General features: G+C 41.3%; 1 protein-coding gene across 1 annotated transcript in view; it reads left to right on the forward strand.

Moving 5' to 3' along the window:
* LOC121186620 (TGF-beta receptor type-2-like) overlaps positions 1 to 11,799 on the forward strand; it is a 32,565-nt gene extending 20,766 nt beyond the window's left edge. The window contains exons 5-10 of the mRNA XM_041045402.1: positions 27 to 275; positions 439 to 552; positions 954 to 1,091; positions 3,514 to 3,655; positions 10,125 to 10,252; positions 10,580 to 11,799. Of these exons, the coding sequence (XP_040901336.1) occupies positions 27 to 275; positions 439 to 552; positions 954 to 1,091; positions 3,514 to 3,655; positions 10,125 to 10,252; positions 10,580 to 10,840 (1,032 nt within the window). The 3' untranslated portion in view covers positions 10,841 to 11,799. The remainder of the gene's footprint in view (positions 1 to 26; positions 276 to 438; positions 553 to 953; positions 1,092 to 3,513; positions 3,656 to 10,124; positions 10,253 to 10,579) is intronic.
* Positions 11,800 to 20,608: the final 8,809 nt, after the last annotated feature.

The following is a 20,608-nucleotide window of genomic DNA, read 5'->3' on the forward strand; positions in this document are numbered from 1 at the left end:
AGTGGTAACTCTTGATCCTCTCCCAGGTGGGCAAAGGTCGCTTTGCTCAGGTATACAAGGCTAAGCTGAAGCAGACCACCTCAGATCAGTTTGAAACTGTGGCTGTGAAGATTTTCCCCTATGAGGAATATGCTTCCTGGAAAAACGAAAAGGACATTTTCTCCAACACAGACCTCCGACATGAGAACGTCCTCCACTTCCTGACGGCTGAGGACAGGAAGGTGGAGAAGCAGTACTGGCTCATCACTGCCTTCCACCCCAGAGGAAACCTGCAGGTGAGACCACCACTGTCAGGTTACTCAGCATTAGTGGGATAGTTTGACTCCATGTTGTAGAATGCAGTTTCCATATTATAGTTTCAGTATTAATCTATTGGAAAGTCTCCAGTCGTTCTCCCATTCCATTATGCTTATCAATCCCATGATCTCTGCCTTCCAGGAGTACCTAACGTGTCATGTGGTCAGCTGGGAGGAGCTGCAGGTGCTGGGCAGCTCTCTGGCTAGGGGTGTTGCCCACCTCCACAGTGACCGCCTCCCCTGTGGACGCCCTAAGGTAGGACAGTGTAAATATGTAGTGGATATCTGTCACTGATTTATGTTAACTGGAACCCTTCCTGAGAGTCTGGAGCTGCTGAATCAGTATTTAATTGATATTAACCTCAAAATATTTTTCTTCTTTTATGTTTATGTTTTATTTGACCATTTTAATGTTTATATCTTGTTTATTATTGGGTAATCTATTACATGCTGTGTAACTGATATTATTTAACTAAACTATACTACGTGGTCGTCTTCTTCTTCTTCTCATCATCAGCAAAATGAAAGCTCATGTGGTATCCAAAAATCATAAATGATACAGACTGAATTTTTGTCTGATAGAAGTGTTATGAAAAGGCCAGGGGGTCCCCAAAATATTACTACAAACTGACAAACGTACATCTGCTGCGCCTGCAGGTCCCCATAGTCCACCGAGACCTTAAGAGCTCCAACATCCTGGTGAAGAACGACCTGACGTGCTGCCTGTGTGACTTTGGCCTGGGACTCTGTCTGGACAGCAGCCTGTCTGTGGATGACCTCGCTAACAGTGGACAGGTCAGATGACAAACTTCTTTTAATCATTTTTCTTTTCTTCATTTTGCGGCCTAAGAGTCTTTCTTTTTTTTTTTTTTTATTAGACATTCCAGAAACTGAGCTGAAAGAGTACAGTTGTTCTTTCATATTGTAGCGAGTCACTTAACTTCCACCAGCAGTCTTCTGGAGAGGATCAGCAGCAAATGACCTAAACAGTTCTAGACTATCTACAGCAATGTATCCCTGAATATAATGATAGCACTTCTAAAGTTCTGCCATGGGACAGCTTCCTCTTCAGTCTTGGCTAACAGTGGTTACTAACCTAAGTGCATTTAATGTTACTACAAGTTACGGGATTTGAAGAGAAAGCTTATTATGTGCTGTTATCATAACTTTCTCTGCTCACCACCAAAACCCTGCATTACAGCAGCTTTGGTTCGGTTTTTTGGTGAGATATGATTTGCCATTGTTTGTTTTGCCTCCGTCTATCTAAGTCCCTCTGTGTGTTTGTGTGTGTGTGTGTTGATGGCGTACGATTTGCTGACAGAACAAATCTAACACAGACAGACAGGCAATCAAGGGATAAAGGGAGAGGTAAAGGAGGCTTTGTTGTGACATGCAAGCTCCTCAAGGCTCTCAGCTCATTCCCAGGATGTCAGTGGGACTTTGTCCCTCTTATTTATGATTTATGATTCACTGGCTAGAAACGCAGCAGCCACGGGTGAGAGTTGTCTATCTTGTGAAGCCAACACCTATGCACACAAACAGACACATAACAAGCAGTAGAAGCAAACATAACAAAAACCAGACGGTGACTTGCCTTAAACACATCTTCCCACACGTTTTTTTTTTTTTCCTAGTTCATCACAAAATGCAGAGTGAGATGCTTGGTTCCTGTTCGGTCTATTCAAATCTTCAAATTAGGATCCCTGGTGGTCACAATGTGTTCCGTTTACAAAGGGAAGCTGGAAATTCCCAGCTGGTTGGTTGTAATTATAACTCCTGAGTGTATTCATGTGGTCCAGCTTGGAAAAATCTGTGAAGAAACATGGACAGCCACAGAATTTTCTTTGCCCTGCGTAAAAAACATGTTTCTCATGCAACAGAAGATATCGCATCAGCAGTACTTTGCAAACATCCAGCAAGCTTGTCTGACTTGTGTGTGTTTAAGCAATATGGTATTTTGATAGATCTGAAGTTACACAATACTAAAAACCACGGTTAGTTTCTTATTCTCCTAATTCTGAAACGAGAAGTCATTCACTCACAGTTTTCCTTGTTGGAAAATGCTGATATGAGGTTGAACCAGGCATAGTTACACAAACTAATACTGATTTCTGCAAAAACATAAATCATTAAAAGACACAGATCTCTTCTCTGCAGCACTGTGCTGCACCATCCGCTGTTTCCTGATTGCACAGCACCAGGAGCAAGAAGAGACTGATGTCTGAAGAGATGAAGACTTGACTTGACAAAATCAAAAATGGCCACTTCATCATCTTCATCATCTTTTGACTTGGTCATGACTTTATATTGACCCCGAGCTCAAAGAGGGGGCAATGTGTGATGAGAATACAAAATAAAGTACAGAAACAATGTGGTGGATTTAATGTGATTACTGTCATCACATCATCAAAATTCTAGTGAACTGCCATGCTGTCAGTTGTAAGTGCTATTAGTTTTAAATTCTGCATTGTTTATTGTAATTTGGTGAGGCATCATGTAAATTAAAACAGTCTGTGGAGGGGTGTGGTAAACCTGTCTGGCTGTGGAGGAGCATGCCCTGGGACTTACTGCTTTCCACTTGGGTCTTAACTTGGAATTTAATATATTTGAACTGAGACTTGGGTCTTGACTCTGGACCCATTGGCCTTAGGTTGGGACATGACTTTGGAACTTCTTGGTCCTGATTTGGAAGTTTTTTTTATAACTTTATATAAAACAAACTTTTCATTAGTTGGGACCTGACTTACCTACTTAGGGTTCAGAACACATGAATTTTTTTTCCCCCACCTCTGGTAGTGTAGAACTCAAGATTTTACAAGGAACTCATCTGGACACACACTGCAACACCATAGCAACATGGAAACCTTCATGTTTTATTACACATCAGACAGATGAATAACTAGAAAAGAAAACATGTGACACGTGTAGTTTTCTATCTTGTGCAATATCTCATCCACATATGAATGAGCCCATAAGTTGATTGTTGACACAACACCATAAGCTACAAGTCAGATAACGGCAGAAAGTAAACATCACACCCCTGCACACTGATATAATGTTTATTATGGTGATGGTGTGATAGAGTGACAGTGACATGCTGTTATTCGTGTTATTTCTTGCCTACCTGATTTACAGAAAAAAAAACTGCTGCATTCCTGTGCTCAGTGTATGTGTGGCTACATGTGCGTTAACCCTTTCTGCTGTCTCTGTACTACAGGTTGGCACAGCACGTTATATGGCTCCAGAGGTGCTGGAGGCCCGACTCAATCTGGAGAACATTGAGTCCTTCAAGCAGACTGACATTTACTCCATGGCCCTGGTTCTGTGGGAGATGACATCGAGGTGTGAAGCTATTGGAGGTCAGACCACACGCACACACACACACACACACACACACACACACACACACACACACACATATTTAGTAATTACCTGGTTTAGGCTGTGGGAATTCTGATGTCATGTAACACATGGGTACACACTTAAATTGATAACAAAGCATGCTGAGTGAAGTGTAAGCCTCTACCATGACTCAGCAGTGAAAGAGCAGTGAGCCAGTGGGCTGATAGAGATGTCGTCGTGCTCTGTGGAGTGTGTAGGAAATTTTTATCACATAATGAAGGTGTGTGTTTGGATTTACCTGCGCATTAGTTCTCACATGTAGCAGTTAAGGCAGCATGTGGAAGTGTGTCTAACATCTGCAATTTAATATGATAAACATGAGTGGTATAAGCTTTTGTTATACAGTGTATTCAGGTAATACCACTGGAGGGTGCCAAAGTTAACCATTTTTAAAAGGTGATAGCTGATATAACTAATGTCACGTCTTTTGTAATTATCATTAAACCTGATTTTTGGCCTCCAGGGGAAAAAGCTGTACACAACTGGAAACTAAAGTTTAACAAATTATCACCTAATAAAGTAGTTATGGGGAACACATAACATTCTCTCAGTAAGTCCTGAGGGACATGATGGAATCCATATAGCGTCTTACACGGCGTGGGACTGGATATTCTTTGCCGTATCTGAAGCAAAACAAACACTATAAAATAAAATGCCATGAAACAAACAGCATGCACACAAACACAGCACCCAAAAACCCAACAGATTTAAAACTAGCAAGAGTTGTTGTTGTTGTTGCAGTGACAGAAGAGAGGACCTTACGTTTGTAGCTAAGCTAAAAAGGATCATAGAATCACCTGGCATCCAACCAAATACATCCACCGTGCTAGCAAACTTCTATTTTTAGGTCTTTGTTGCTATGCAACCTGTTATACGGCAAACAACAAGTAAAGGTAGCTATTGTTAGCTAGTTTGGGAGTTAGCAAACTGTTCCTACAGTTGCAGCTCCAAAGCTAACATGATTTACGGTGCTCAGTCAATCACTTTTCCCTTCTCTACTCAGTTTGGCTGCCACTAACAATGAGCTGATTGGCATTAGGATTTCATAAACCTCATGATGAAGGCCATGGAGCATAAGAAATAACTATTTTATACTAAATCAGGAATATGCGTGACATATTTCTACCATAAGTTGTAAGTCTGTTGCTTAGAAAATGAAAAAGAGGAATCTTAAGATGTCTACCTACTGTACTAACAGTGTGCATCCAGTGTATGACCTACATAGTGCAGACAGTAGGTTCAGGCTACTGTTTCTTATTATGCAATGAGTGAGGGCTTGTGTGTCAGCAGGGAGGCTGAGGGTCTTGTCTGTCGGACTGCACCTCGACCTGAACTCCAGGTCGGCAGCAGGAATCTAAGGAATGTCTGATATGTGAGGGAGACAGTTCGGACTCTGCTGTTGCCCTTCTTTGGGCAGGAAATCACTGAGAGAGATCTGGATTGGACACTGTACCTGTTTCGCTGGCTGTGCTTATATGTGTGCGAGTGTGTATGAGTGTGTGAGTCTTCACCCTCAGATTGAAGCTTGTGTGTGTGTGTGTAGAGGCTGGATATTACAGCTCTAATGTTTAATCCAAAGAATTTAATGTTTAATCCAAGAATTTAATCCAAAGAATTTCGTGAAGCCTAAAGGCCTCATGAAATTCTGCAGAACATCCATCCAAGCCGAGAGTTGATTCACTTAATTGCTTGCAGCACCTCTTCCAAAGTAAATGGAGAACTGGTCCTTATCATCTTCAGAGATTGAAGGCAAAGATACCTTTTCTAAGAATCTGATTTGGAGGGGTTTTTTGATCATTACAGCTGTGAATAATAATCAAGGAATGAAGAGTTGATTGTTTGTCGCATTTGAGTTGGCCTATCATGTTACGTATGCATTTTATTGTGAAATCGGCGCCTTCTTAGGCTTATTACCATATTCATGATAAAGCTGTCTGGTAAAACAGGAAAGTTTTTGACATGTTTAGTTTGAATACGATTGAGACTAGTTCAGCATTTAACTTCCTCATATTTTCCTCTGTGGGCGACTGTTTGTGAGATTGCTCCAGATTAATGAGCTCCCTTTTAAGTTGTTCAGTTGGTTTGGCGACAGTCTTTTTCCATGCAGATGTGTATGAGATCAGATGATCACAGCTGCATCCCACATCACTGCAGGAGCAACAGGAGAAGCTGCATTGTTGTACACCGTATTGCCCCTGTCATTGTCTGATGTTGCTGCAAGCTTCAGTGTTTATATGAAGTGAAGAGTTAAATCTCTATTACTCAGTGTCTGATGTGGTCAATCAGATTATATAAAGCAGTAACATCAGGAGTCAATCATATAATTCAAAAAAAAATCCAAACCTATCCTTCAACAACCTTTTGAACTGAACAAAATGTCCACATTTTCCAAAAAACTCCTCAGTCTTTCAAAACTCACAAACTTCTCGGTTTCCTCCAGTCTCCTCTGCTGAGAGTAGAAAGGGAGTTGCTGCGATCCACCTCCTTCCCCTAGTGGGTTTTTCTAGAGTCTGAGACATTTAGAACTAGACAGTCACATTCCAACATGCGTGTGTTTGTCTTTGTGTGTGTTTGTGTGTGTTACATAGAGACAGAGGGAGATGGGGGTACTAGACAGATGCACTCATATAGCCCTGTTTCTATGTCTCAATCTGGGATTGTGTGTGTGTGTGTGTGTGTGTTTTCCTCTGTCTCCACTCCAACAACAGGGGACAGAATGGTGGATAGAAATACAACCCTGTGCTGCTGCTGCTGCTGTTGTTGTTGTGGTCAGTAATAGTACATTCTCTGAGTCTCTGAGCGTTTTATTTACGTATCCTGAATTAGCCTGCAGGGCGCGGCAGGTCCTGCATGTTCTCTCTGAGCTGAGCTGAGCTGAAGGTTATGCAGGGTAATGGGCCTGGGGAAGGGTTTGCACTGTGCCAAGCAAAAGCCTTGTGGTCAATGAAGGGAGACTACTATTGGCAACAGCTGGTGAGGGGGGGAGTTGATGGTTAAACCCCCTTGGGGCAAAGGCTAAGGGACAGAGGGCATTTTATGGGCAAAAAAAAACCCATTTATTTGCTGCTTTTTTCTTTTGTGATTTTTGTTTTCTTGCCAGGAGTTAGATGTGAAGGAGACTGTGTTCCGTGCTGCTGTGAGAAGATGATTACCGTAGGTTAGCTTAGCTCGAAGACTGTAAAGTGGAAGAAACTGCTAGCCTTGCTTCGTAAAAGATCAAAGATAGCAATACCAGCTAGCATTTCTAAAAAGGAATTAATTAGCACATATCTCCATAATCCACACACACAAACACAAAATGTAAAAACAGAATGCTGGCAGAAAGTTACCAAACCCACCAAATAAAACTACAAATTGTCTTACAGTCCACCAGGGAAAGGATCTTTCTGTAGCCTGATCCATCCCTGGCAATATTCTGCAGATATATCCAGACATCCAGCATCCATGGTGTCCAAGAGACATTTGATCATAAACTGTCCACCTCCATGAGGAGAAGAGTTCAGACGGTGGGAAGGGGAATGAGGAGGAGTAAGGTGAAAGGAAAGTGACACCATCCTTCTTCTTTAGCAACCAAACAGGATGAAACGCTTAAAAAATACAATATGTCAAGTATGTACAGCAGGAAATAGGAAATATACAATTCAAGATGTTAATTTTTTTTTTAAAAAAAAGCAGTTACAGCATGACAGCATATGATCATTAGCAGAGGTAAAAAACCATTGAGACAGTAATTAAAAAAAAAAAAACAAAAAAAAAGGAACAGTCTGACAGACACAAACAGGAAACCAGGCAAATGAGACCAGACAAGCATGCAAGGACAAGGACTGAGTTTGATCAATTTTGCTTATCGGTTGTCTCTGTTGGTCACATACAAATAGAAATGTTTAGAGTCGCTCATGCAGTTTATTATCCAGCAACTGCACTGAGTCATTTTCAGGCCCAGACACGCATGGAAAGAGATTCACCTGCTCGCAGCACAAGGCGTTTCCCTCTCTTATTTTAGCCTCGTAAAACCCCAGTCAAAACACCACCAGTGGTACTGACATTTAACTTTCACAGCACCCTAATGTGCTAGCCGCAAACCTGCCACAGGAATTCAACCCACAGCTTTCCTCTGGAGATGGGTGGGTGCTTTGGATGGAGAGAAGATTTTGTTTTGATGAGCGTGTGGTTTATTAGAGGCCACGCAGGTTCATTTTTTTTGTGATGCCGTTTATTTTACGGCGATGCGGGAGCAGCGTCACGTGATCTGACTTTTGAGAAACTCCTTGAGCGCCAGATATGAGCTGTGTTTCTCTTAAGATAGCTGATCCCAGACGGCGTAGCCAGCCACAGAGGTTTGTGCTAACCTCCAGGCCACAGAGGTTTCAGACAGATAATCTAAAAAGGAAACTGTCGTAAACCGCTTTCCACAGTCTTAGATTGGATATACCAGGGTTTTAACAAAGGGCCCCAGACAGCGAGGGAAAAGTGAGACTCAGGCTCTGGTTGCAGTCTCTTGTGAAATCTGTTCTCAAACCACGGATGAAATTCTTCTCATAGCTTTCAAATGTCCAGAGAAGGAAAGCAGGCCGCACCTCTCACATAGACTGCAGCGATAGTGTTTGACTGCCTGCTTCTCTAATGTCCCAGATCTGACTCCTACAACCAGAATATAAGAGCCAAATCCACATCACAGCATGAAAGTGATATGATTTCCACTCAGTCATGTCTTGATGTTTAAAAAAAAAAGCACTTCACCTGTTTTTCTTTCTCTTTTCAACTTTCTGGTTTTGGGGTCAGCTCGCTCTCTGCTGTTCTGTGTTTCAGTTGCTGTAACCAGTCCAGGAAAATGTGTGGTATTTATACCAGCTCCGCTGCAGGAGATCTAAACAGCAGCGAGCTCAGGACAATGCCAGCCCTGGCATGAATAAGTTCCAGGGGAATGGGCCGGGCCCAGCTGGGTCCTGTTTTAAAACACTAAAAAGGGGGGGAAGTTCCACATGTCAAAAACAGGAAGTGTGGGCCTGTAGAGTCAGCTTCTCTGCACACAGTCTCAATCCCAGCCCTCCAGCTTCCTGTCCGGGGGTTCCACTCCAACCTTCCCACTTCCTGTGTTTGAGGACACAGCAGCAGAGAGCACAGGGACCTGATTTGTGTGAAACTACTGGGGCTTTTCCTCGATTTCCATCGTACCATCCTGCTAATTAACAAGAACAATATAAAGCATTTAAACTGAACACAGCTAATTTCAAATTTCAGGGGAAATTTCTGAATTTCTTTATCAACGAATGTGTCAGTGAAACTGTTCAGTCATATATGTGGGTGAGAAGACAGTTTGAAGGACTGGAACACTTGTGTTTTACTTGTAACTGTCACGATAGTCTCTTAGTGCTGCGGTGATCATTTGTCTTGAAAGTGGATATTAAACATTTCATTTCAGTGAACGTGCCTGGAGAAAATCTCAAACGCTGCCAAAATCGAACACCCCTAAAAGAGTTAGAGAACGTAGAGAACGATCGTCAGCGCGTGACAGGTTGTAAATGAGGCTGTAGAACCTGCTGAATGTAAGAAGGGAAGCTAAGGTACATCGAACTTGCTGCATCGCTTTTCTTCTTCTCTTAAATATTTGCAAATCATTTTCTGGTCTCAGATGGGTAAACAACGATGACTGCACCAACGAAGCAACTAGTGTCTCATTTCACAGCAACTGTGATGTCCTGTGAGAGCGTGCTCTTTGGGGCTGGAGACTGACTGCAGCTGTTGTGAGTTCGGTTTCATGAGGTCTGGACCAAGTCCCAGAACTTTGTTGTTCATTTTTCATTTTTATGCTTTCTTTTTTTTCCTCTCTCTCTGCTAGTTCTTCAACATGAAATAGTAAAAAAACAAAAAAAATCTTTAAAAAAGAGGCAGATTGTGAGTTTGGTGTTCTGTGCAGACTGAGGTTGTGAGTAATTGCTTGTTCGAGGAAGCCGATTGGTTGTTTTTAGAACTGATCATCGCTGAAGTGCCAAAGCCAGCGTTTTCCTTCCTATGGAGACATCATAAAAAAAAAACCATTTTCATTTCCCTCTGTCAGCGTTACCGGTGCCAGTTTACAGAGCTGACAGCTCGGGTGAAAACGATAGCTCAGTGGTTTTGGGGAGGAATGACCTCATACAACTTTTGCTTTTACACTTTCTAATCACATTAACTCCACAGGGCCACCTGTTTCACTCTGTCACATTTTTTTTTATTGCTTACATTTTTCACTCTGTCATAAACCCTGCCGTGAAATGTGTGCTTGGTTTATGTTCCTGTTGAACTTGGCCAGCTCTTGTACATCTTGTTGTTACCACAGATCTGCCTGGAAGTGTTGGAAAGTGACTGAAACATGATGTCGCAGACAACATGACAGCAAGACAAGATTTTTTTCTGATTTGTATTTGGTTGTGTTTGTGTTTGCAGAGGTGAAGGACTATGAGCCTGCATATGGATCTAAAGTGCGAGAGCACCCCTGTGTGGAGAGCATGAAGGACAATGTGCTGAGGGACAGAGGAAGACCTGAGATCCCCGACACCTGGCTTAGGCATCAGGTCAGACCCATGGTTATGGATAATTCTGTATGAATACTTGGGGAAAAGACAAAAATCTATACACTAACTCCGCGTAGAAGAATGTTTTAGACATACATATTTGACATGTATTTTTTTCTAGTTGCTGTCTGTCTATAGAGCAGGTTAATCAGACCTAAACGACCAAAACAAAGAGCTAGAAGAGGCTAAAAGTTGTGTAGAGGTTGTCATTACAAGTCAGTTTATCTATTGTTTATATTTAAAAATGTTAGTGCAACATTAAGTCAGTGTTAGAATGGGCCCTGTATGCTCTGAGTCTCACATTGCTGCTCTTCCCTCTCATGACAGGGCGTGGCAGTGATCTGCGCCACCATAAAGGAATGCTGGGACCACGACCCCGAGGCCCGGCTCACCGCCCACTGCGTGGCCGAGCGCATCTCCGAGATGGAGGACGAGATGGACAAACTTTCCAGCCGCAGCTCCTCGGCAGAGAAGATCCCCGAAGAGCTGAAGATCCCGATAGAGGTGGAGATCCCGGAGAAAGAGGTGAAAATCACAGAAATACAGGAAATCATTGCCGTGGACTGCTCCGTGAGCGACGAGAAGTGAAGCAGGAGCTCTACGTCCTCATGGAGGTTCTTCAACGACGGCACTTATTCTACTTTGATGGGAACTTTCACGCGTGATATTCAGGAGCTGAGCTCTTGCAGGACTTTGAGCCAGGTTGAGTTGAGTCACAAGCATCCTGTCTTGATTCTAAGCCAGCAAAGATAAGCATCTGGGCGATGCTTTTGGACTTCACTACTTCCAAAAAACAAATGTAACAACTCGCCTTAATCAGCTGAAAAAGCTAAAGAGCCAAAAAGCCAGAGTTAACTGGAAAACTTCCAAAGATGTGTTGGACAGTATTTTTTGAAGAGTGACAGCCGTCGCTCTGAGCGAAAAGGTCACTCTCTGCATGAGAAATCAACAGAGCAATAACTTCAGAACCAAAGACGTTTAATGTGCACTTTACCATTTGATGCTTACTCATTACGGACGTGTTTCATTGTAATGCCTTCATATATTATGACATGTTGGGGGTTAAGAAAGCTTTTGCTTTAAAGTGCCTTTGTGTGTCTGACTTTGAGCCAGAACGTCAGAGATGTCACCTTAACACTAGTAACGCTGTGGACTCCATCCTCACCAGCAGGAAATGAAAGGAATGTGTGTGTGTGTGTGTGTGTGCGTGTGTGTGCGCTTGTGTGTGTAACCGTGTCGTCTTTACCCAGCTATACTTAAAACCTTGTTTGCCAGATAAACAAGCACAATGTACATACTGACAATAACTGTACATAAAAGACAAATCAGCCAAAAAGGGAATGTAACTGTTCTACTTAACCTTTGAATGCAGAGATTTAAAGACTTAATAGAGATGTATTTTATAAAACATTTTGTATGTTTTCTGTCTATAGCAACAGGAAACTGAGGAGTGTGCCAAAGATCCTTTCCCCTGCTTTACATACAGTATGTGTCATATGTAAAATACTGTAAATCTTTTATGAATTAAAGATATTTCTGTATTCTGAGAGTCTGTTCTTAGTCTCTTTTGTAATCCAACCAAGCCATGACAGAGGACACTGTAGTCTGTGTAATGTCTGCAGTGGATTTGGTCCTTTGTGAGGACCTTTGATGACCAAATTCTGATCAGTTCAACTCTCACATTTGCTCAAATGGACAAACGTCCACTTTGACTCAAGGATGAAATTCCTTCGAGGCGTTCCTGAGATATTGTGTGCATGATTTCACTTCTACCATGAACACAAGGAAACACAAGTCCCCACCCTGGACTCCACCCCAGAGGTTGAACACCTGTCCATTGCCTGCAGGGGCAGACAATGTATTGTGTTACTGTACATCATAGTTCAGCTATATTCTGCTACACTCTTAAGAGCTTGCTCTGAGGCTCTGGGTCTCTGTAAAGCGCTATGAACTACCAATCTGGCTTTTCCTTCTCCTTCACTGTCCACTTGCTCTTTGTCCCTCTGCCGTTCATTTGTTCTATCCCTGTCTGCTCATTCCTCAGTTCCTTTTACTTCTCCCTCCTTATTTCAAATCTATTTCAGCCTCTTCTCCCTCCTTTTTGAGCGTCTTATCCCATTCCAGGTATTTTTATAGATTCCTCTGCCTCCTGTAGTCCTCTCTGGCCTCTGTAGGACAGCCATAGGAAGTGCACCACCCACAGTCTGGTGTCCACACACTGGAAATGATGGAAGACTTGTGCACTGGCAAGAAATAACTCTTTATTTTAAGTTGCTGTGCAGGGTGAGGTCAGGGTGAAGAAGGAATACTACAGAAGTAACAGACTACAGCTGTCTAACAAGCATCTTTCAACTCCAGTTGTGGTCATTTTCATGTTTTTATGTGTTTGGAAGCGTAATGTGATCCTTCATAGACACATTTTACAATCCTGAGCTCGTGATACCCTTTCCAGACCCTCTGGAGTTTCCTACATGGATCTCGTGGCTAAAAACAGAACCATTTCATAGCACCAGAATAGGAATATCTTGAAATTTGGGGTTTTCATGGAAACACCACATGTAGAATTTATTACTGTTTTCTTATGGCTCCAGGAACAACTCACTGGTTAAGCCTGTTAGGACAGATGAAGAGGAAGGCCACAGGATTTCCAGTCCACTGTTTTAACAGGAAACTGTTTGGCATGGTTTCTAACAAAGACAAGCTAAATACTATACTCAAATACTGTCAAAGTCCACCACTAGAATAATAGATGAACCATTACTGAATCAGAGCTGTTCACTGGAAAACCATCAATGCTTTGATAGATAACACGTTATTCCTTGGACTTTAAGATGGAATTTTAAAATTCCATCTTAAAAAATTTAATATACATCAGTATATAAGACACAGCATTAAGATGCTTCCTGCCTGTTAATGCAGTCTCTGATTGCATTTAATGCTTCCGTGCTTCTACTCCTACACAGAAGTGTAGGCTCAAGTGAACTATCACAATACTACTTCTACCGCTGTCTGTGAGCTTTGTCAGTTTATACCTTTATTATTCCTCTTAGTGCACTGACTCAGGCAGTTTCACATAACTCCCAGCATATACTGTCACCCACCTTCAGAGGGAGCAGAGTACTAGCTGCAAACTTTCAGTCTGCTGATTTAAAAAAAAAAAAAAAAAAAAAAATCCAAATAATAAATGGGAGTATTTTCTTTTCAGTAAATAAATCAGTGCTGAGAAGAACACAGTTGTGAAAAAGGTGGTGAAATCTTTTGTTGTCAATCAAAAGTGGCGGTGAAGGACACACAGTGTCAGGACACGTCCACTGATGCAAGAGACCAAAGAGAGAGAAAGAGCATTTTTAACCAAAATCATGAAGATGAGACAGAATAGAACTTTTCTATTCTTGTCCGTGTCAGCACCACGGCTAAGGTTTAGTTACTGTTTTGCTGCATGTTCAAATGAAAATTTATGACATGTATTCGTCACATAACCTGACATGCCTCAGACAGATATCATACAGTCTATTGCAGATGACATCCAAGATTTTATTAGACACATCTCACACAGTGTGACACCTAACACAATCACTGTTGTATAAAGGCAACTTTAAGTCAGTCAGGTCTCTGAGGCTTGTCTCAGGTCTACAGCTCACGGTCACACGTATGTGCGACAGGGCAAAGATCTTATGGTGAGACCAGTTTCATTCTGTGTGTGGACAAAAATGATCATTTTCAATACCAGGAATTGAACACTTGATGCACAGCTGGTTTCACCATCAGAGAAAACCCACGTCTTGCTGGCTACGTTTTACCCCTTGACCCTAAAATGTCTTTGATAAAATGAGTGAATTCTTCAAGTTCTTGTAACCCCATGTTTACATGCAGGAAAACCCCACAACACACAGCAGCATGTAGTCAAAGCAGACACATCCAGCAAGTCAGCTACCTGCACGGACTGAAGCACTGCAGCAGTCAGGGATCAATTGAGCAAACTAACTCTTTTAAATGTGTGCTGTGTAGCATGGAAATGTGTGTGTGTGTGTGTGTGTGTGTGTGTGTGTGTGTGTGTGTGTGTGTGTGTGTGTGTGTGTGTGTGTGTGTGTGTGTGTGTGAGGTGCAGACATTCCTCTGCAGACCAGAGTTTCTACCAGAGAAATGTAATGACAGGCCTGCTGAGCCCACGGAGCAGCTCTGTTAGGGGAGCAGGGGACAGAGGGTACCACATCACATGTGGTCTCACACACACACACACACACACACACACACACACACACACACACACACCCTTTCTGGCTCTGTCTTGTTCTTTCCATCTTAAAGGCTCAGTTCTCCTCATGGCAGCCTTTGTGGGTGTGTTCCTGGCATCACTGACTCTCTTTAAGGGCAAACATCCCGTATCCAGAATTAACTCCTGGCCTCTTTTTCATTCTTTTCCAGGCCTCAGCAGTGAAGTGTGTTGTATGTACTCGAGAGTCCGGTCTCTGTGTCTGTATCACCAGACCTGGCTCGGTCGAGCCTTCGACAGTCAGTGTGTTTGCAGATGACTTCCAGGTGTGATGCACCTGCCCTGCTCAGATAGTGGAAATGGGATTAGAGCTTCATTTTTCCCCACCCTTTGTTTGCCAAACATAACACTGTGATTCACAGCAGATTTTATGTCTCCCTTTCAGGTGTAATCACAAACAATTACTGCCATGGTAAATAAAAACACACATGTTCTCTGTTCTCAAATGACTTCCAAAAGTTTTCCGATACCTCATGGCCAGAACGGCGTTTCTGTACCCTTGATCAGTTAGTAAATAAATCTGATTGGCCGGCGAGTTCGGTGGACCAAAATACAGATGTAATCAAATGATGCAAATATAATCAAATACTAAAATACTATATACATAAATAAATGCTGTGTCACAAATTGAATGTGACCCATGTACACACACACAAAAAAAACAGCCTTGTTGTGGTTTGGACAGGAAACCTTCTTGCAGCACTGAGTTTGTCATTTGCTATATATAAAGTTTAAAAAAATTAAAAAAAAAAAAAGCCTTGTGTGAGTCAAATTCTCTTGTCCTTATGAATTCTTCTTCACATATTTCTTCGACTTCATGAAGTCTTTGACAAGTGGTTGGAAAAGGAATTTTGTTTTTTTTTTGTTTTTTTACTTTTCCACCTCAGCCTGGATCTTAGTATTTCTCCACCTGTTAAATCTAACTCCTGCTCAGAGCTGTTAATGTAGAGAGAAAGAACACGTCTGCCCTCTGGTGGAAAGTGTCTGAATGCAGGTGCATGCTGAGTCTGGCTACATGCTAAATGCTAAAATGATCGTGGTGGACACTCCGACTGTGACTTTCACTCAGGACCTTTTGCTTTCAGTGAGGTGTGCAACACCTTCCTGCTGTTCCTAACATTCCCTAACATTCTCTGAGAAGTAATGTGTGGAGGTCAAACTAAGGCTCATGCTGTAAAATGTAGTATCTGTGAACAGTAATGGGAGGCTGAGGTAATCATGAGTCATGCTACTGATATGATGCAAAGCCCAGAAAAAAAAACAACCTACCAGCAACTTGTGTAGATACAGAAAAAACCAGGTGACACTGTGCAGAGACACACAAAGCCTGATGAGTCAGTAACAGTTTGAAACACCTTGTGCAGGATGGCAGTTATGGTATTTGAGAAATGTGGTGATAATAATAACACTAATTACATGGAAATGAGGCTTACAATCATCTTAACCATGGGCTTTTTTTTTTTTTTTTTTTTTTTTGTTTAAGGTGCTACTGAAAAGCTCCACCTGCATGATAATCATCCTTATTCTGATCACCTGTGTGCAAGGAAATGATCCAACTGTCCATATCTGACTACCATTTTAGAAAGAGGCCCAAAAAAATAAAGACAGTAAAATGTTAAGTCTAAGTAAAATGTCATGGCCAATGGTGTCCTGATGAATTCTGACAAAACTGTAAATAAGACAGAAGTGAGAAAACAATGAAAGGAAATACTGAAAAAAAGAAATGTGTTTTATGGGCTGCAACACTGCAAATGTTAAAGAGCAACTGAATTCACTGTTATAGGTTCACACATTTAAAAAAAAATCTGTGAATTTGAAAAATGCATTTGAATCCTGACGTACACCAACCCTGTGACCAATGACATGAATATGAATCAGACATCATTTATCGCCTTTATTGTTTGTTTGTTTTTCTCTCTATGCATTATGTTGGAAAATGAAAGCTGAGTTAATGAATATCTTAACATTATTACATAATTTAGTGGACAAAGAAAAATCATGGCAGTTACATACATAATGATTCAGATGATCTGCAGATGTTTTACAGTGCTTTTTCCTACAGTGAGCGTCGCTAGAGATACACAGCAGTGATAATGGCAGAATTCATGTCTATTGTTTGTGAGAGTTTCTTTAATTGTTTCCAAGTCTGGAGACTGGGGAGGCCACTGAAGTTCACTGAGCTCACTGTCATGTTCATAAGACCAGTTTGAAACTTAAGCTTTGTGACATGGAGCATTATCCTACTGGAAGTAACCATTAGAAGATGGTGAACTGTGGCCATGAAGGGATGAACATGGTCAGCAACAATATTCAGACAGACTGTCATTCAGACCATGACTGATTGGTAACAGTAACAGTAGTTTAAAATGTTTGGAGGCTTCAGACTAGTATATTAGTGTCAAGCCTCCATGTTATTCATGACAAAATGTTCACTAAACTGTTAAAGTTCTGTTACTCACCTTAAACTGATGTTGTGGTGTATAAATCCATTCAAAGTTATATTTCCAAATATCCCAAATCTTACTTCTGTCTCTGATTCATCCACATAAATTCAATTTCAACATCAGTATCTTTTTGTTTGTTTGTTTTTTAGCAATATTAGCAATTTAATATGTTATTATACCTGCAGAATTCTGAAGTTGAAAAAGAGGATCTCATGTTCATCCTGTGCTCCCCTCCTCTCTAAACTGATGCACGACCCTTCAGTTGCACTGACCACAATCAGGAAAACACTCAACTTTTGTCTTCAGTGCATCAAAAGACTGACAGACCACAGAGCTAAGGACTCATGAGCTTAATACCATAAGCACAAAGAGCCACACAAGTTAGTTTATCTACAGTTTATCATGTACATCAATGGGGTATTTTAACGTTATTTTAACATTTTCAATACTATTGCACTGTATCTTTTTTTTCATATAACTCCATTTGTTCTGAGCACATTCTTTCTGCATGAAGTTTGCACTTCTGCTCCATTGCACACGTGTTGCCTCTATAACATAACACATCTCACCCATATCATGTGAAAGTACCATGAGTTGATACATTTTATGACTGTTCCGCTGATTTATTGGCTGTCATTGCTTTATTCCAGCACCTGAGCAGATGTGTGGTCATCTTCTTGTGACTCTTATGTTACATAACAAAATCCCTGTAGCTAGTGAAGCATTTGTCAGATCTTCACTCAGATCTTTACTAGACCAATGCAACGATGTAAAAATATCCAATTCAAAGTAAAAGTCCCGCAATCAAAATCCAGTTTACCTGAAAGTACAGAAGTAAAATCAGTTTCATTAACCCGCAAAAGTTTCAAAACCACCACAAGCACAAAAAGCAGAAAAAGATGCAAAACAGTTACAGACACAATACACTGCAAAGAGACTCAAACACAAACTGACCACAAACACATGCAAAAAACAAAAGGCAGATGCAAAATGACTGCAATAAGATGTAAAATGTACACAAAGAGATTCTAAATGTTCACAAAGAAGAACTACAAAGAGATGCAAAATCATCAAAAAGACCCCAAACAGACTCACGGCTGCATGGTTTGGCCCCTGTGTTGGACGGTGGGGGTGGGAGGGGGGGGCTTTTACATGTCACAGGTCCACAAGCACAGGCGTCTTTGTGTGAACTGTCCAACCTCCAATTAATAATTAATGTGATAAATGACTATTTATCTTTTCAATTCAAAACCTGGTCTCTAAACTCAACCTTTAAGTGCAAAGAGACACCGACGCCTTATCTCTTATCTTATCTCCAGCGTTTCAGCTGACATTTCTTGGAAACCTTTCCCTCTTTCTAGGAGAGAAGGAAAGCGGCAGGGCTGAATTTAGGATGCTTGTGTGAACCTCACCGTGCAGGAGGTACTGTATTTTATTGCATTTAGTGTTCCACGTTGCATATAGGCTCAAGACAGGGGCAGGGTTATACATACTGTATGTGGACTTTACCATTCTTTAATGATTTTATTTTCCTAAACCAGCTTTCTGATAAAGGAGAGAGGTTAAGCAGAAAATCAAATGTAGGCCAAGTGTGTAGCAAAAACCTGACCTGACGTTATTGTTACTGTGGCCCTTTTTTTCTGCTTGGTCATGGATTGTGCCTTTAATTTGAATTTCAGTGTGAAATGTTTCACTTCACTGGTTGTATTTACAAAGCTGAATGAAGCCATGTCAGCCAGTTCAGATGCAGCGTGATATGTTAAACACCCACAGGTAACATACTGCGCTCTCTGCGCAACCAAAGCTGAACTACCTGCAAAGCAGATAACTGCCTCAAACACCCAGAGTTTCAGGTGTCCTGATCGAAGGCCCCAGGTTCACTGAGGGGTTAGTTAAGCAGCATATGAAATGAAAGGCAAGGTCCTGCATTTGAGCCAAGCTAGCAGCGTAGCATCAGGGACGGCAAATGACGACGGTCTGTTGGTCCGTCCACCACGTTGGTCCAGTTGGAAACATCTAGAACTGTTAAATGGATTTCTATTCAATTTAAATGTCAAATTTTTCAGTTATGCTGTGAAGTATCTCAGAGACTATTGGACTGATTAGCATTGACTTTGGTAACAGATATTCGTGGTGCCCAGAGGATGAATCTTTATCATTTTGCTGATCACCTTCACTTTTCATCATCAGGTCAAAATCATTTGTCCAGTACTTTGGTTTCTGACGAATAATACCTGCAGAACTGATGAATTCAGTTGTACAGTGCATGTTAGCATGCCGATGCTAGCATTTAGCTCAAAGCAGCACTGGCGCTCACAAGCAGCTAGCATGGCTGTAGATCAGTCTTTATCTTAACCCTATCTTCAGGCCCTTGTGTTTTAATATCTGTATTATTTTAGCTGATGTTGCCTGAATGATGTATATTCCTAAATCAAATTACCACAAACTAACGGACACCTGGTGTGTAATAAGGCAGCCTGTTCAGCCTGCCATGCTGTGCTTTGTCTGCCTCACCTGCTGCTACATCATCATCATCATCACTGTTGCAGCTACTCACACATCCCAGCATCCATCTGGCTCTAGCTTCCCCTGCAGGTTGAAACTCTGCTCACTGCCCAGTCTCTCTGTGCAGACCTGCATTACCTGGACATCCTCTTTTTTTTTTTTTCACATATCAATAAAGTGGGCCATGTGACTGAAAGGAGAGATTCTGTAACTTTCCACAGTAAGGGCCGATTCAGTAGTTTTCCACAACAAGGGTGAGAGGACAATGTTCAGTGTGGAGTGGTCCAGTGGCACAACCACTTACAGCTAATGTGAATTGCACAACCTTGAATTTGGTTCCAGTCTTCTCTCTCTCTGTGCGTGTCTTTCACATGTGTGTTTAATCTCTCCCATGCACTGGTTTCTCATCTCAGTCCAACAACGAAGGCAAGTCCTGTTTTCTGAGGGTAGATTTGCAGAAAACAAATCGGGGCAAAGAAAAACAACATGTTTGGACAGATGAATAAATGAACAAATGAATAAATGCATGAGAAAAGCTGAAGGTTAGCAAAAAACAAGATGAGCGCAGCATTTTTAGTGACTGCTGCGTCACTCTGTGATTGAATTTAGACATTTATTACTACTTCAAGGCCAGAGTGTTATTTAAATGATAAACTACAGGGCACCATAACCTGGCGCTTTTCTTAAAATGTAAATAGTGTTTATTTGAATGATAGTTAAAAGGAAATTATAACAACACATTATTTGACTGCGACAAATAACACAAAATGTTTGGTAGAAATCTAAATCTTAATCTCACTTTTTACTTTCTTGGTTTTTAATTTTTAATTCTTTTCTGATGACGGTCACGTTTTTTGCAGAACAGCTGAAGACGTGGACTTTACCACAGGTTCATTTAAGGACTCTTTCTTCTGAAACAGGTGCTTTACTGTGAAAATATTTTTCATTATTACTTTACTCATTTGAAGAATGCAAGACTTTAAAACCTTATTTCTGAAGATTAAATTGATAGATGTTTTTGATTAGACTGAATGAATTCCCCGTCTGATGGTTACATGGATCATCTGCTTTTTGTTCAGATGCAGTTATAAATAATATAGGGAATAGATTTGTACTTGGAGCTACATCCACTTG

The sequence above is a fragment of the Toxotes jaculatrix genome, chromosome 8, assembly GCF_017976425.1.
Source record: "Toxotes jaculatrix isolate fToxJac2 chromosome 8, fToxJac2.pri, whole genome shotgun sequence".
Taxonomy (NCBI): domain Eukaryota; kingdom Metazoa; phylum Chordata; class Actinopteri; family Toxotidae; genus Toxotes; species Toxotes jaculatrix.